The 17,776-nt window shown below is 37.7% G+C and overlaps 1 protein-coding gene across 5 annotated transcripts in view; it reads left to right on the forward strand.

The window, feature by feature from the left end:
• The window catches only part of LOC143293686 (myoferlin-like), a 106,741-nt gene that overhangs the window by 49,675 nt on the left and 39,290 nt on the right, over window positions 1–17,776 (forward strand). For 4 of the 5 annotated variants that reach the window (XM_076604844.1, XM_076604847.1, XM_076604848.1 and 1 more), the window contains exons 14-26: window positions 788–864; window positions 8,394–8,494; window positions 8,964–9,077; window positions 9,813–9,912; window positions 10,733–10,935; window positions 11,127–11,233; window positions 12,295–12,490; window positions 12,873–13,025; window positions 13,351–13,491; window positions 14,199–14,285; window positions 14,889–14,968; window positions 15,884–16,001; window positions 17,258–17,360. In XM_076604844.1, the coding sequence (XP_076460959.1) occupies window positions 788–864; window positions 8,394–8,494; window positions 8,964–9,077; window positions 9,813–9,912; window positions 10,733–10,935; window positions 11,127–11,233; window positions 12,295–12,490; window positions 12,873–13,025; window positions 13,351–13,491; window positions 14,199–14,285; window positions 14,889–14,968; window positions 15,884–16,001; window positions 17,258–17,360 (1,580 nt within the window). The remainder of the gene's footprint in view (window positions 1–787; window positions 865–8,393; window positions 8,495–8,963; window positions 9,078–9,812; window positions 9,913–10,732; window positions 10,936–11,126; window positions 11,234–12,294; window positions 12,491–12,872; window positions 13,026–13,350; window positions 13,492–14,198; window positions 14,286–14,888; window positions 14,969–15,883; window positions 16,002–17,257; window positions 17,361–17,776) is intronic. The other variant, XM_076604845.1, reaches the window with a different exon arrangement.

Raw genomic sequence — 17,776 nt, forward strand, 5'->3', positions numbered from 1 at the left:
ATTTCCCCTGTGCTGACATCCTCAGACCGTGTGTGAAATCCCATCTGCTTTTCAGCTCTTTCGTCTTAAGTGTGTATACACTTGGACATCTCTGCTCTTGCCTCGACACATACATAATGGACTAAGTATTAATGAATTTGACTTCTTGTTTTTTTAATAGTTGGTTTGTATTTATGCACCCCCATTCCCCTCCTCAAATTGTATATGCAGGTCAGTATTCTCTGGTTTCTGAACAGGCTCTGTGAACTTGGGTATGCTATCTCTAGGACAGTAGATGTTAAAGGTGAACCAACAGGGGGGAGTAGGTACCTTGTCGGACAGCCAGAATGCACAGTTTGGATGGGAGAAGCATCTTTTTTGTGTGGGTTTGTTTTTACATTGTTTTTTCACAACACAACTTATCCAACTTCTTTACCTTCTTGGTATTGAAACATTACACCCCTGTGTGTTGTTGATGCAGGATCAGTGCCTTAAACGTCACAACAATATAACCCTTCCCAACTCCCAACATTTCCGTCATGTCTTGAACTTGGGTAACGAAACATTACACTCCACTGTCTGCTGTTGATGTGGGATTAATGCCTCCAATCTGTTTGCTTCGCTCACTCATCTTCTCAACCTTGGACAGTGATCCACCCCAACCCCCACCCCAAACCCCAGCCTCACTTCCCTCTCCCCACACCCACATTCACCCCTGACTGCAGAGTCTAAAAACAGGGGACTGGTAGCTGACCACAGGCTGGTGTTAGTCATGGGTTTGTGTGCTTGTTTCCTTTTGCGACCACAGGGATCGGATGACGGAAGATGACACAGTTGGCGTCCACTTTCTTTCCCTCTCCCTCATATCTGCTGCCGGAGACAATGGTGAACCATTTTATCTCTCCCAGCTTTTTCTGTTTTTGCTCTCCTTTGGAAGAGGGGGGTTCTCTGAGTTTGGTTTGATGGTGTGTGTGTGTGTGTGTGTGTGTGTGTGTGTGTGTGTGTGTGTGTGTGTGTGAGAATGATATTCATATAATGTTATTGTTTTTTATATCATATTCGCTTTGTGTGTTGATTTTGTGGAGCGATTATGTCTGCACTTTCACAGTATGTATTCTGTGTGCATGTGTCATGCTTGTGTGTGTGTGTATGTGTGTGTACATGTTGGTTTCATTTACAGTATTCAGCGCAGTGTGATTGTTCATATATTTATGCTTTTACTACTTTTTCATTGATTTAAAAAATTTTTTTTTTTATACATGTATGTGTGAGTAACAGTAGCTGGCATGGTGTGAATATGCTAAACCAATAGCATGTAGCTAGACTGGTTTCAGTGTTATATTTTGTCCCTCATCAATTCATTTCATCATTTAGTCATGCAAATGGATGGCCTTTGTGGCTCTGTGTAAAGATTTCATAGTTCTAAAATGTCAACAGAAATCTGTATCACCCAGCAGTGGAAGATAATTATCACTCTGCATTTTCGGTTAAACCAAAAAAAAAAAAAAAAAAAAAAAAATCATTGACATAAGAGAACAGGAGATTGTTGCTGATGTATTGGTTTTGTGTATGTGTGGGTTTGTTTTTTTTATATGATACTTGAAAGCATTCTGTACCACTGAAGAAAATTAATGAAGATTTTGATTTTTTTTTCTGGTTGAATTGTTATAAAAAGAAATAATGATAATGCTAATTATAACAGTAGTTGTAAATATTCAGTTTCGCAAAATTCCCAATAAACCAGGCTTAGAGTTGTTTTTTCTTCCAAGAAACCATGACACTGCAAATATACTTTTTGAATATGATTCAGAAAGAGACTCAACATATCCATGAATTAAAATTTCATACATCTTAGCTGTAAAAACTCTTGGCTGTACATTGTACAGTTTTTAACCTTTTAAGAAAACTTTTCACAGTATATCTACAAAATATAACAGATATTTGTTTCTAAAATTGAAACTTGCATTTTTTTGGTACATATGTATTCTTAGGTAGACCCCAACCAAAATGATGTCATAGCATTTATTATATAACTTCATCAGTTTTCATAAAATAATCATGTTATTTAGAATAAAAGTTAATCAGACAAAAATGAATACAACTTCATTGTGCTGTACAAACTATTTGAGACATGTCACGTCCAACCAGACAACATTAAAAAAAAAAAAAATTTCATTGCCATCTTTTCAGAAATAAAATATAATGTTAAAAATCAAACTGTTGTATATCAAGATACACATTTTAGATATAGAATTTTGAAATTTGATAATCAAATTAGTGTGCTGTCTGCTCTAAAATGCTTACCACATCTAGAGGGTAATTTTTGTGATGTATCAACCATAATGTTTTTTTAGTATTTTAATCTTTCTTTAATTTTTCATTTAGTTTTGTTTTTGCACACACTAAGCACATATGTAGTGTGTAGTCTTTCTCATTTTCACAAAAAGAACACTTGTTTGAGTGAACTGTATCCAGGGGTGTTTTATATATACATATATATATATATGTGTATATATATATATATAATTTTATTTTTATTTATTATTTTTTTCAGTATATAATAGAATCACATTTGTTCCTAAAATTATGAACTGTTCTAATGTGGAGCTGGGCTGTAATCAGTAGAATTTAATTTGATTTGCACCAGTAATATTTTTTTGTTTGTTGTTCCTTTTTGTGATTGATCACCTTAAATGCTTCGAACCAACACCAGTTCTGTCTCTCAATTCACCACAGCACATTGGATCTGCGTAGCATTCAATCATCCTCATAAATAGTTTGCTTGTTGGCAAAGTCAGGCGATTCTTTTCAGTTTAGACAGAAATAAATTGAAAATGTACTGCAGAGTCAAGTTCATTTCAAGTTCTTGTCAAGGTATAAGAAGAAAATGAAAATGGTTTCTGAGTAAAAGTGATTAAAGGGAATAATGTCAGTTTTAAAGACACAAACATGCCAGTAACTTAAGAGGGAAGAATGTGTGTGTGCTTGCTTATGTGTGTGTGTGTGTGGGGGGTCTGGGGGGGGGGGCGTGTGCATGTGTGTGTGCAAACTCACGTTTGTGTGTATGTGTGTGTGTGTGTGTGTGTGTGAGAGAGAGAGAGAGAGAGAGAGAGAGAGATGATCAGCTTGTCACAGGAAAAATGCTACTATGACTGTTGACTCCACAAAGAATTAGACAAAGAAATTTGACAATTCGATTTCAGCCTTTGTGTGTGTGTGTGCATTCTTGCATGTGTGTGCTTGTTATACTGTATTACTTGCCTATGTTTGACTGAAGAAAACCCAGCAAAAGCGAGCTACATTTTCACTCTAAAAAAGAACCAGTTACTTGTGGCATTCTGCAATGGAGAAAATAAATCTTAGTTTTGCTGGTTTTATATAAAACCATGCTACACAACTTAAAAAGAATGGAAAAGCAGTGCAAAGCTAAATGATACTGATTTGTCGACCTTAGGCCTCTGTGTGTGTGTGTGTGCGTGTGTGCGTGCGTGCATGCATGTGTGTGTGTGTGTCTGTGTGGGAGAGAGAGGGAGAGAGAGAGAGTATGTGTGCGTGAAAGAGAGAGCAAGAGAGAGAGGAATTTCTTGTACGGCACAAGGAAAAGGTAAGAAAATTAGGATTTTCAACAGTTAGTTCAACTGTTGCTTTAGTTTAAGTGAATGAATCATGTAGGTTCTTTTTGTATTGATTTGAATCCACATCATGAAAAGCCGTCTTTGTGAATGCAGCTACACACATGATATTAAAAGCTCTTTTTTGGCATCTCTGCAGACATTGAGGATCAAGCTGGTAATTGAAGCAAAACAGTATATTGTGTAAACAGGTTATGACGCGTCTTCATTTGGTGTCTTTTTCATGACCGTGTAGGGTGTTTTTTTCCTGTGTGTGTTGGGTTTTTTGTTGTTTTTTTCAACATGCTGCTTTCTGATTATGTGTACAGCTGGTTTTATTACTTAAATGAGGTCTCTTGTACTGTGTAAATCTTGATGAGGGCATGGTTTGTTGTATCTGTCAAGAAGGTATTTTCTGGATCTGAATGGATAATACAGCTTGCAGATTGAGTGTTCTTATTGTGTGCATCAAATATATGTCATTGGTTTTATTTTGTGACATTTGTGATTTTTTTTTTTAAAGCATCAATTTGTCCTCATAAATCTGTTGCAGCCATAAAGAAGTGATTTTCTTTGACCTAAACAAGACTGTCATTTATCATTGAGTGATTTATGAATACTCAAAATGAGATTTTTTTAACTGTGCAATTTCTCGTAATTATTTTGTGTTGTTACTTACAAAGAAAAAGAAAAAAAAGGTTTAATTTTCATACTCATTTTAGCGCAGTGTGCCAATGATCAGTGTTGTGCCAGGCAGCTGGCTTTTTCTTACTGGAAAACACATTTTGTAAATATTGATAATGATGGTGAATTTATCACTTTAGGATTTTTTTTCCACGTGCCACTTTCTCCATGCTTTTATAGTGACATTGTTGTCATTTCACTCATCCTGAATACCCCCCGAGTCATTCTAACTTATTCATTGTCTTCAAGTTGTGTGACATAGTTGTGTGAGTGGATGCATAGCACTGTGACATTAAACTGAATTTTCATTTTGCTCTGTATCACATGAGTGTTTATCAGCTTCTTTGCTCCTACTGCCAGGCATGTTTTGACTATTTATCAATCTGCTTATGCAGATGAAGAAAAGAAATCTTCTGGCAGTAAGTACCTGATCACTGAAACAGAAAAACAACAACCTTGCCTGTGCCTTTGTTTCTGTCTAAACTTGATAATCACAGTGCTCACCTTTCTAGCTATCCACAGAACATTCTCTTCAAACTCCAAACAGCATATATCTCTGAGGCAGGGCTTATCCTTTGAGTGGAACGATACTATCATGTTCTGCCACTCCCCAAAACACTTCTCTGGCTCCCTTTGCAGGCATGGTATGAGTACAAACTTGTGACACCCTGTCACAACTTTTTCTCTGGTTCATCCCCAGCTTATATCTATGACCTCCTGTCATCTGCTTACCTTCTGGACAGTTGAGTTTCTCCTCAGGCTCTCATCTTTTGTCTGTCCACTGAATAAGAACCAAAATTACAGTGATAGAACATGTTCTTACTATTGTTAAAAAAGAAGGAAAAAAATCTATATTTTCCAGAGTTATGACTGAACCTCCTCTCTTCGTTTTTTTCTTTTCTTTCTGTCATGTTGTTTGTTATTGTGGTCTAAAGAGGTGTTGCTTTTTTTTTTTTTTTTTTTTTTTTTAAGTGAATACAATGAACATTATTGAAGTTCTATTTTAAACATGTTGGTGACTAGATCTTACGCAATTTCAAAAACCATTAGAATTGTTTGTATTGAAAATACTTATATCAGTGTTTCCTGTCTTTTATTTTCATCTCATAATTTAAATACATTTCTTTGTACATTTGTGTGCCTTTTTCATATGCAGCATTTCCAACTAACAACAAGAGTAACAACACAATAAAACACACATAAGGATCTTAGATACAGAAAAGCATATGAACCAAGTTGACTGGTAATGACTGTCAAATGCAAACATGGCTTTAAAAGAATGGAATGTATACACACACACACACAAACACACACACACACACACACACACACACACACACACACACACACATATATATATATATATATATATATATATATATATATATATATATATATATATATATATATATATATATATGTATGTATGCATACATGTACATGCATGGGCACACACATGCGCACACACATGCACACACGTGAGCATAGATTTGAAGGGGGTCAAGAACAACTTTTATTGCAAGCTTTAGGTTGAGTTGTGAATATGTTAATACAAATGAAAATCGCCTGATGGTAGCTTTCTGAGTGCACACACTTGTGTATGACTTTCGTTTGCAGATTTCAGGGCTGGGAGCAGATGTGTATGTGCTTGCTTTATGACAATGTTCTATCCTTCTTTCTTTCTTTATTTCCTTCTTCATTTATTTTTCCTCTCTTTTTTAGTTTTGTGAATGTAAGGATGATTACAGTATTGTTATTTAAGGTGTGTGTGTGTGTGTGTGTGTGTGTGTGTGTGTGTGTGTGTGTGTGACCTTTTCCATTTGGTCCAGCTTGCTGTGTATTTGATGTGGCATGGAATTGATCAGTTTTATTTTGAAATGCTCTTTCTCTCTGCTTTAACAGTTTAAAGCATGTTATGAAATTATCAACTTGACTTCAGATTACTTCTTTTTGGTGACAGCGATCCTGCAGCTGTTCATTGTCCAATGTCTTATGTGTTTTTGTTCTGAGTTTTCAGCATTTTGTTTTTATCTCTGTCTGTCCATCTCCATTTCTTTGTCCTGCTCAGTCTGGCTCTCTCTCCCTGTCTCTGTCTTTTCTCTTTTTTTCTTTTCTCCTTGTTGGACTAGCTCTGTTTGTGTTTGTAAGTCTTGTGCTTATGCCCACATTTGTGTCAACATGTTTCTGAGTTGTAGGTGAGCCAGTTTAGTTGTTTACTTTGTGTTTATTACACAAATATTCTGATCATGTAACTGATAAATATGTGGATTTAATTTTTTGTGGATTTATTTATTTATTTCAAAATACAGTAATCCATAAAATTTTCAGTTCGGTTCATGAGTAGTGTATTGAACTGATGCTGTTATGACTTAAAAAGAAACTTTTTTTGTAGACTGTGTTGCTCAAATCATGTTGATCTGTTGTATTTTATATGACTTGCAGCAGAAGGAGGTATGGTTATTGCAAATGCTCCTAAGACTGGATTCTTTTAATAATTTACATATGTTTCCTTTTATTTCGTTTTATTGAATCTTTCATTTATATTATTCACAGTTTTCTTATTTGTTTTCATGTAAGAAATATGTATTTATATTCCAAAACAAGCCTTACACACAGATATACAGAGTCATGCAATGAAAAGATTATTAGTTTGATAGATACATTGATTAATAGGTAGATAAGTATGAGCATACAAAATTTTGACAGACAAAAATAGAGATTGGCAGACAGCCCAGTGTAGAGAAATGCAAACAGTTCATACATGCATGCACGCTCTGACTAGTTTTCATCGTGTTCTTTTATTTTTTATCAGTTTGAATAAACTGATATCTATTTGTAAGTATTGTATACATGGTTTGGTTAGGTGTTCGGTACGAAAGATTGTGTGTGTGTGTGTGTGTGTGTGCGTGTGTGCATATGCATGCTTGTGTGCATACACGTCTGTGTGTGTTACTATATGTATATATTTGATTATGAACATATATGAAAGAAAATTAAAGAGCATTACTGCTCTGCATGCAAACGTTGTTAATCATGGATTTTGGATTTGGTGATTAATGTGAGACCCACATTGGTATTGAGTATAGTGTCAGGTCTGCATGTAAACTAAGTCTCTGTTGCAAGCTACCACAGCAGCACATTTAAAAACCCAAATACAGTAGATCTTATTTTATTATCATCACAGAATATTTCTCAGTGTGAAATGCAGGCTGTGTTCCATGTGGATAATTTGCTGTTGTAGTTGACACAGACTGTTGTTAAACCCCTAAACCTCTCACCCACACCCTTGCACCTCCCCTTGTCTGTCAGTATGTTTGATTACCTTCCAGAGCAGATTTTACGATTGGATTTTTGCTGGGGACAGTTCTGTTGTTGCCATGTTTTTTGCTGTGTTTTTTTAATGTGCGCTGAATGCATGCTGCTCTTGGGACATCAAGTTACCTTATCCTGAAGTTTTAAGTACTTAAAAGTGTAAACAAAGTTTATATGAAAGTGATGTGTATTGTTATGGTCATGAAAACGTTAATAAAAAGGGGATGTCATGAAGATTTGAATAAAGTGCAAATATTTTGTGTAATTTATGATACTGACTCAGAAAATTGAATAGGATTTTGTTAAATCGATCTGAATTAACAAGGTGCTCCATGTTTTGATTTGGTTTTGATTTCTTTTTCTGGGTAATGAAGTAACATTTGTCCATTTTATTTTTGTATGCAGCAGGTTTAGCAGAGTTTTTTTTTTTCTCCGGTTTTGTGAAATGGCTAATGTATGTTTAAACAGATTGTTTGCAGGTTGGTATGTTTTCTTTATATGATTGAGGAATTAGCAAGAAATGGATGATAATTGTGACTGTCACAGTTCTTTGATGTAGTACTGATGAATATGCTGTGTAACTAAATAGTTTAGAATTCCAGACTGTGTGACCATGTCAGTATTATATAGGGAAAAGTAACTGATTAAGAGACAAAGAATCATTCACACACACACACACACACACACACACACACACACACACACACACACACACACACACACACACACACACACACACACACACACTCCTGCATCTGGATAAACTTTGTATGTCATATTGACCTGGCATTTTTAATGTCTTTTCAGGATATTTACCAACCTTTGGCCCATGTTTCATCAACTTCTATGGATCCACCAGAGAATACTCAGACCTGCCTGATGAATACCAGGACCTGAATGAAGGAAAGGTTAATGCCACAATATATATATATATATATATATATATATATATATATATATATATATATATATGTGTGTGTGTGTGTGTGTGTGTGCACGTGCATGCATGCGTGTGTGTGTGTGTGTGTGTGTGTGTGTGTGTGTGTGTGTGTGTGTGTGTGTGTGTGTGAATCAGCCTCCACAGCCACAGACTGGTACACCAAAGTGCAATGCCAAAGTTGCCCATGATTGATAGATGTCAACAACATGAATTCAGACAAACCCCATATTTTTTGTTGTAAAAACATTTCTTTTATCGGTATCGGCAAAACAGACCCGTTCCCTTTGACAGTTCAACAAATAATTTTGGTTTTCTTTGTCTGTGATTGGTATTTTACTGTTAATTGTCAGTTATCCTGATCGCTGTGACAATTGATATTTCACCGGTAATTTCCGATTATCATGAACGCTGTGATACCATGACGGTCTGTCCTGCAGGGAGAAGGTGTGGCCTACAGGGGGAGAGCATTGGTGGAACTGGTGACGACCCTTGGGGACATGCCAGAGACCCCCATCGCAGAGATCAACAGTGATGACATCCTCAGGGTTCAGGTATGAATGCTATTTGATATCATTACTTGTCAGAAACATACTATAAAGAAAGTCATAAGGGATCTGGGATTTTTAAATTGATCCTAATAGATAGTTTTGGAAGGGACCTGTGTTTGTAAAAATTGTTTGAAAAGAGGTTGATCAATACAACTAAATCATACTTAGAAATGGAATGCTCAACTGTTTCGTATGATTCAACATTTTGCCGATATTTTTACCATGTACTCATGTAAAAAAAGAATATATATATAATGAAAAATTAACAGAAAAAAATGCGCAATCACCAGTATGTTTGACGAAATTCCACTCATGACAAAAAGACAAAAGCAAAAAATCTGTGCTATCTGGAGTGTTTGTTGCATCATGTATGAATTTTTATGTAAAGATTTTCTGCGTGTACCATAGATACCTTCTCTCTGTGGTTGCTTCTTGTCAAGCTAAAATTCTTAGGGATGAAAAAAAAGAAACTTATTTTATGTATTGATTTTTTTGTAATTGAAAGTCTTCAAACTGTGTATCAGTACAAAAGAAACTTATTTTATGTATTAATTTGTAATTGAAAGTCTTTATATTGTGTATCAGTACATGTATGCAGACCAGTTTTTGTTTGACTGTTTCTAGAATCACAAATTTATGGCATGGATTAACATTCATTTATCTCTGAAATTATTTAGTCAGTGCACAGTACCAGTTTATTGAACTAATTCTTGTCATACGGTTGCCTGTTGTGGACAGAAATACATGCGCCGGAGGAAGTACAGAATACATGCCGCCTTCCTTAGTGCTACCATGATCAGTGCCATCGATGCCCCAGTGGAGTTTGAAGTCAGCATTGGTAGGTTTTAAGCCACTGGTCACTTGTTTACAGCTGAGCTTTTGAAAAACAAATCTTAAGTAGGAAACTCCTTTTCTTATTTTTTTTTGTTTTTTGTTTTGGTTGCTTTTTTCCTCTTGTGGGTGTTAATTTTTTTTAGCATTTTGCTGTATTCTGTTTGGAATGGTAAGGGTTTTTTTTGAAAGAGATTATGTTTTTTCAGTTGTGCTTGTTAATTCTTTGTATGTTTTTTTTTATTTGTATGTGTGGGTGCACCAGTCTGTATTTTGTTTGGAATGGTAAGTTGTACAGATGATAATAAGTCACTGAATTACAAATCAGAGTGCAATAAAGTCAAAACGTGGTTGTTTATTTAATAAGGAAATCATCTTCTTTTTCATTATTAATAAGGAAATCATCTTCTTTTTCATTATTGGGCTGCGACTCCCACGTTTACTCGTATACACAAATAGGCTTTTACATGTATTACATTTTTTACAACGTCATGTTGGCAGTCATACTCCATTTTTGTGGGGGTGCATGCCAGATATATTCTTGACTCCTTGACCCACTAAATGCTGACATGGATTATGGGATCTTTAATGTGTGTGTTTGATCTGCATGTGTATGCACATGTAGATATTTCAGGCACCAGCATGTCTGCACATTTGTTGACCTGAGAGATTGGAAAAATCTCCACCCTCTTCCTACCAGGCACCGTGACCAGGATTCGAACCTGGGACCCTCAGATTGAATGTCCAATGCTTTAACCACTTGGCTGCCCAAAACCCAAAAACCAAGCATGATTGATGTATGGCATGTCTTGGGCTATGTCCACCAGGTAACTATGGGAACAAACTGGATGAAAACATTCCACCCAGTTCCTCCACCACACAGCCGACCAACGCCGTGTTTGACGGCTGCAAGTACTACTTCCTGCCATGGGGGGGCACCAAGCCATGTGTGGTGGTCGACTGCTCCTTTGAGGATGTCAGCTGGAGACTGGAGGCTCTCAATGTTCTCAACAAAATCGTTGATGACCTGGTCAGTGGTGGATGGGTTCAGTTCATTTGTATATAAGCGTAAATGTTTCAGTGTTTGAGAAGACATGCAATCATAAACAGATGATCATTTTGGGTAGACATGTAAGTGAAAGTGTTCCAATGTTTGGGTAGACATACAAGCATTAAATGGATGGTAATACTGTCATGTGTGATTGTGCTGGATTTGTGCAGGAGGAGAACATAGAGCGTGTGCGAATGGGTGTGAAGGCCAAGCTGCCCATGCCAGAGCTGGCCCAGTTGTTGATCTCCTTGCTGGATCAGCTGGTCCATGACTGCAGGTAGTGTGGAGTGGCTGCTCTCATCTCATCTCAGTGGTTCTTGTGTGTTGTTGTGGTGTCCTTTAGTGAGATGATGTCTGAGAGGATTGTACGCATCTGGGTGAAATTCTTCTTTATTGTGAAGAGGTTGACTCATGAGCATACATTTTTTGGGGGGTGGGGGTGGGTGGGTGGGTGTTTGTTTCACTGTTCTGTGTACCTTTTACATTGTTGTATATGACACTGAATTAGCATAAATACATAGAAAATTAAAATAGTTTCATCATTGTTTAATGAAGACCTGTTAATGTTATGAATGGATAAAGTTTATAAAAATTGTTGGTTGTGAAGCAAGACTAATTTTTGATAAGAATGTTCTTATCAAATGTGAGTCTTGTTTTAGACCTACAGTTGTTATTAACTTATCCATTAGTAATTTTTATAGACTCAGATATGTTTCATCTTTTATTCTATCATCATACCTATTAATATGACTTTTTATTTTATTTTTTGCTAACAGTATCTGTCTTCACAAAGTTGCCATTGTTTGCTAACGTTTCTCTGTGAATGTTGGAAAATGACATTATCAGGGTTGATTTATGAAAATTATTTATGTCATAAGATTCCAGATCAGTATTCTGAAAATGTGATTACAATTAAACAGTGAAGAAGATGAGGATATTAATGATCATTTGCAGTTAGCTGGGCTTAAAGCAGCATGATTTGATTTGAAGAAGAAGAAATTCACAGGGACTACAGAGAAGACTGTTTGTTACATAAGAATTAATGAGTTACCTTTTCTGAGCTTTATTGATTTATAACTGTCATAATTTTGATATTTCATCACGGGTCTGAGTGTTTTGTATTTTTGTATTATACAGGTTTCCATAATGGCGTTTTGGCTTCTTCTTTTTTTCTTTTTTGTTGATAGTTTTTCCACTTTATTTTACTTTGTTTTGATATTGACACACACTAAGTGGCCCCTGACCACAGCCACAAACTTTTGAATATTGCTATAATAAGTCACTCACACCTATGTGATGATATAAAATTGAGTTGAGACTCGACTCATTTGTGACCAGGAAAAAACTACCAGAGCCTCAGAAAGGTACCCATGTGCCCAATGAACTGGATGTGCTGATGACAAAGAACCGAACGGCAGAACTAGCCAACATCATTGACATGGCGACCAAACTGCGCCAGTCAGCCACCGATGTCATGGAGGCCCTGACTGACGTGGAAGGCTACCTCACCATATTGAAGAATCTGGCCGTGGAGGTAGGAACAGTGTACATATGTCTAGGGTTTTTTTTGGTTTTGTTCATTTGTGTGGGATTTTTGTGTGTATTTTTATGGCCTGTTGGAGTTTGTTCTATTGTTGATCCAGCCATCAAAATGGTTTTTATGAGTTCATTTTCAGCCTACAAGGGTCACTCGCTTTCTTATTGAAAGCCTCTTGGTAGGTTTTCGTTATGTGGGTTGAGCGATGTGAGTCCCACTTAGGTGATGAAGTTGAGCTCATGCCAACTGTGCATAACATTGTCATTGCAATATTTTGTATCAACATTTTTTTCCCATTTGCTCGACCACATCATGTTCACCAAGACTTTTGTCATCATGCAACAAATAAAGAGTTTCTGTCTGATGTGTGTGGACATAGCCCCAGAACAGCATGCCGGATGTGGTGATCTGGATGATCAGTGGACAGAAGCGCATCGCCTATCACCGTATCCCAGCCAATGAGATCTTTTTCTCTGGTGACTCCACCTACAGAGGCCGCCACTGTGGTCAGCTGCAGACCATTCAGCTGAAGGTCAGTAAATGTTGTTCTTTCTTTCTTTTTTGTTCTCTTTTTTTCCCCCCCGTTTTTCTTTACTCCAATTGAAATAAAGTGGGGAAAAAATCATCAGACACATTAACAGCACGTCTTTTGATCTTATAATTCCTGATGGAAATAAATATTTTTGAATTGATTTCAATTTTACATGGACTGAATGAGATGTGACTTGGTCTTTTTAACATTATTTTGAATGCGTTTATGAACTGATGGGTAGTCGGTCCTGAAATGTGATCAGCCGGGCTGTATGCAACATGATTTGATTTGATTTGATCTTATGATGAATATTGATGTTGTGCAGTATCCTAGTACCAAGGACCGGAACAAGGACACAGAGATCCCAGCTTTGGTGCGAGCGAAGCTGTGGCTGGGACTGCAGAATGAGGAGTCAGAGTGGCACAAGATGCAGACTGAAGGAGAGCTGGCCGTCTTTGCTGAAACAGTGAGTTGTGTGCCTGAGTCTCTGTTTGTGCTTTGTGTGTGTGTGTGTGTGTGTGTGTGTGTGCGTGTGTGTGCATGTGTGTGCATGCTTTCACTTTTGTGCCTGAGTAAGAGATAGAAATGTGGGTGGGGGAGTGGAAGAGGAGCTGGATGGATGATGGGATGATGTGTTGGAGAGGGGAGTGATGGACTGCAACGGAGAAACGAAATTGGATAGAATGATTTGCAATTTTTGTATCAGCATGTATTACTTACGTCTGCACCTTTTTTTTTCTTATATTATGCAAGCAAAATTTCATAGTAAGATATTTTAGATAGATTAACCTGATTGAGTCTATTGTGAATGTGATATTTTCTGTGACTCAGTTTTAGTTATCATTCATTGTTTGTGTATACAGTTCAGTTGAAAATAGAAAATTTCTTTGTGTATCGTGTTGAAGATGCTTTGGTCGGTTACAAGTTTAAAATCCAGGGTGAGTGCATAGTAATAACATCTGTGCTGTTGTGAATCTGTGTTACTCAGTCCCACTAGCGACTTAGTCATATACATGTTGTTGTTGTTTTTGTGATGGCAGTGGTATGTAGTGCCAAAATGAGCTTTGGTTTGTGTTGTGTGTTGTTTTTTTTTATGACGGAATTGCATGTTTATTTTTGAGCCACCTCCTTGTGTGAAAATGGGTGCAATGAAACTGTTATGGATCTTTGCAGTATGAGAACCAGGTGAACATCCTGGGAACATGGACCAACAAGGGACCAACCATGTCACGGCCAAAGTTTTCTGACAGTGAAGGAAAAGTGAGTCTGATGGAGATACCATGTTGTTGTTGTTTTTGGGGTGGTAGTGGTGGGAGTCTTCCCATTTTGTTGTGTGTCTGACTGTATGTGTTCATATTGTTGGATGGATTAAAATGTGGACTGCACTGTGTGTGTGCCTGTTCTTCTCATTCCGTGAGTTTGTGTGTGTGTTTGTGTGTGTGTGTGTGTGTGCGTGCGTGCATGCGTGCGCGCGCTTTTGTGGTTTTGTGGGCATGTGTAATTCTGTGTGTTCATGGGTGTTCATGTCTGTGTGTGTGTGTGTGTGTTGGTCTGTGCATTAACAGGCGTATGCATGTGTGTGTGTGTGTAGTTCTGTGTGTTTAGGGGTATTCGTGTGTGTGTGTGTGTGTGTGTGTGTGTGAGTGTAGGTCTGTTTGTTAATAAGTGTGTGTGCATGTGTGTGTATTTCTGTGTTTTTGGGTGTGCTTGTGTGTGTTTGTAGGTCTATGTGTTCAACAGTATGCATGTGTGTGTAGGTCTGTGTATTCACGTGTGCTTGGTCAGAAGCTCACGCTTTAAAACAAGCTTGAATGTGCTGAGAACAGTTTGTTCCCATGACCAGTGCATTGAATATGTGTACAGGTGGATCTGCCCAAAGACAAGTTCATGCCACCCTCAGGATGGAGATGGGATGGGGACTGGTACATCAGCCCTGAACTCAGGTCAGTTGCCTGAATGTTGCTTCACAGTCGGAACATTTCTTGGTGCATGCCAACTCTGCGCTTTTTCAAAATGATTGGTATTTTGGGCTTATTGATGTAAAGAAAATGAGTATGTAATCATCTTGTTTGGATGTCTGTGTGTCCATTTGTATGTGTGTGTGCATGCATGTGTGGTTTGTGTGGAGTGTGTGTGTGTCCATAGTAAACTTTTTGAAGAACTGTAGTTTTTTTTCATAAAAACAAAGTTTTACATGATTACAGATATTGATACAGCATGCCCATGCCCATCAGAATGACTATGAACGGCAGCATTGAGAACAATTTCACATTAAATTTTTCTTTTCATAGCGTTGCATATAACAATAAACTGGTTCATTAGGCATGCATCAAACTGGTGTTCAGAGTAATTTAGCTTGTAATTGCAACCAATTAACAACATAGAATTCAGGAGAACACAGAACTGATCTCACAGAAAGTTAATTATTGATGTGTCCATTTGACAGAGGAAAAAATGAATTTTGTGTTTTATGTAATTTACTGGTATGCTGGGTGCAAGCAACCTGGTGTAGAAACTACTGTCAAATGTTAAAAGATTAAAGGTTCTTTCGACTTTTTTTTCTGTTGGGCCAGTGAATTCATGTCGACTGTGTCTAGAGCTCGGTATGGGAAGACTGGGCCCAGTCTTCCCCCCCTGTCATTATAACCATTTTCACCTGAAGTCAGATATCCATTCACACCTGGTTGGAGTGGGGAAAATCAGATTAACATACCTTTACCTGGGACACAACACCCTGTGGAAGCTGAGCCTCAAACCCTGATCACATGTGAACACAGGATAAGAAGTCCAACTGCTAGCCTTTCTCCCAAGGCACCTCACAGAACCCCAAGTGGTGACAAGTAAATGTGTGGTTGCAGCATGCTGTTTGATCGTGATGCTGGTCATACCCTGTTCATGGAGGATGTGTATGAGTGCCAGTCACGCAACATTCCCGGTGGTAACTGGGGCCAGGCGTCCAGACCTTGGACTGACGTGGTAAACTGATCTGTTCCTGTCATTATCATTTGTCTTTGTAAGCTGCAACCTGTTTCTGTTGTTTAGTAGTGACAACAACCTTACAAGAAAGATTTTTGCATTTCTAGTGTCTATTTGTTATATAGACGGCAACCTTTGAGAAAAAATTTCCATTATCCATATTCTTCCTTCCCTTTTGACTTTTGTCATTGATCTTACATCAAATCTTTAAAAATTGCACACTGAAATGAGAGCATTATCCTTTTTTAAGTGCAAGATATGCTGTCTTCAGCTAGCACTTTAGTTGTTAAAAAGTTTTTATGTATTGTAATTGCTTAAAAATTGGATGTGGTATGATTAATTGATTGCTTGTTGACAGAAAAGAGACATGACATTGGTTTGATTGATTTGTGCCTGACAACTGAATGGGGCGTGACAGTCGTAAGATTGATTTATGCCCATCAACAGAAAGGAGACATGACAGTGGTTTGATTGATTTTTGCCTGTGCACAGAAAGGGGCATGACAGTGGTATGATTGATTTATGCCTGTCAACAGAAAGAGGACGTGACAGTGGTATGAATGATTGATGCCTGACGACAAAAAGAGGACGTGGCTGTGGTATGATTGATTTATGCCTGTCAACAAAAAGGGGACATGACAGTGGTATGATTGATTGATGCCTGTCAACAGAAAGGGGACATGACAGTGGTATGATTGATTGATGCCTGATGACAAAAAGGGGACGTGACAGTGGTATGATTGATTTATGCCTGTCAACAAAAAGGGGACATGACAGTGGTATGATTGATTTATGCCTGACAACAGAAAGGGGACATGACAGTGGTATGATTGATTTATGCCTGTCAACAGAAAGGGGACATGACAGTGGTATGATTGATCAATGCCTGTCAACAGAAAGGGGACATGACAGTGGTATGATTGATTTATGCCTGATGACAGAAAGGGGACATGGCTGTGGTATGATTGATCAATGCCTGTCAACAAAAAGGGGACATGACAGTGGTATGATTGATTTATGCCTGATGACAGAAAGGGGACATGACAGTGGTATGATTGATTTATGCCTGACAACAGAAAGGGGACATGACAGTGGTATGATTGATTTATGCCTGATGACAGAAAGGGGACATGGCTGTGGTATGATTGATCAATGCCTGTCAACAAAAAGGGGACATGACTGTGGTATGATTGATCAATGCCTGTCAACAAAAAGGGGACATGACTGTGGTATGATTGATCAATGCCTGTCAACAGAAAGGGGACGTGACAGCCAGTCTGGATGAGACTCCACTGCCTGAAGGGTGGGAGTGGCAAGATGATTGGCAGATTGACCTCAACAGAGCTGTGGATGAAGAAGGTGGGTCAGTCTTCTTTAGACATATGATACTGGACAGTGCACAGCTGGACTGCTGTAGCAATCACTGATTAAAAAAAAAACCACACACCAAAACACATGCATGCACACACACACACCTCTCCCTCTCTCTCTCCCTCTCTTCATCCCTGATCGGGAAACTTCAGTTGCGTTGACGCTATGTCACAGTTACTGTTATTGACACATGTCGACTTAAAATGCTTTCCAAACAAAGCGTGAAGGTAGGCTCTGTTGAAACTTTTCAGAATTATATAGGTCAGCAAAAGAATAGTAACATGTACAGTACAACAAAACTTCAGTAAAAACAGTTGTGCTCATGCTCTATGTCTTGTTTTTGTTAATTTTTGCAACCATTTTTTTCCCCTGTATTGATGTTGATTGTCTGCACTCTGGACCTT

This window comes from Babylonia areolata, chromosome 19 (assembly GCF_041734735.1).
Source record: "Babylonia areolata isolate BAREFJ2019XMU chromosome 19, ASM4173473v1, whole genome shotgun sequence".
NCBI lineage: Eukaryota > Metazoa > Mollusca > Gastropoda > Neogastropoda > Buccinidae > Babylonia > Babylonia areolata.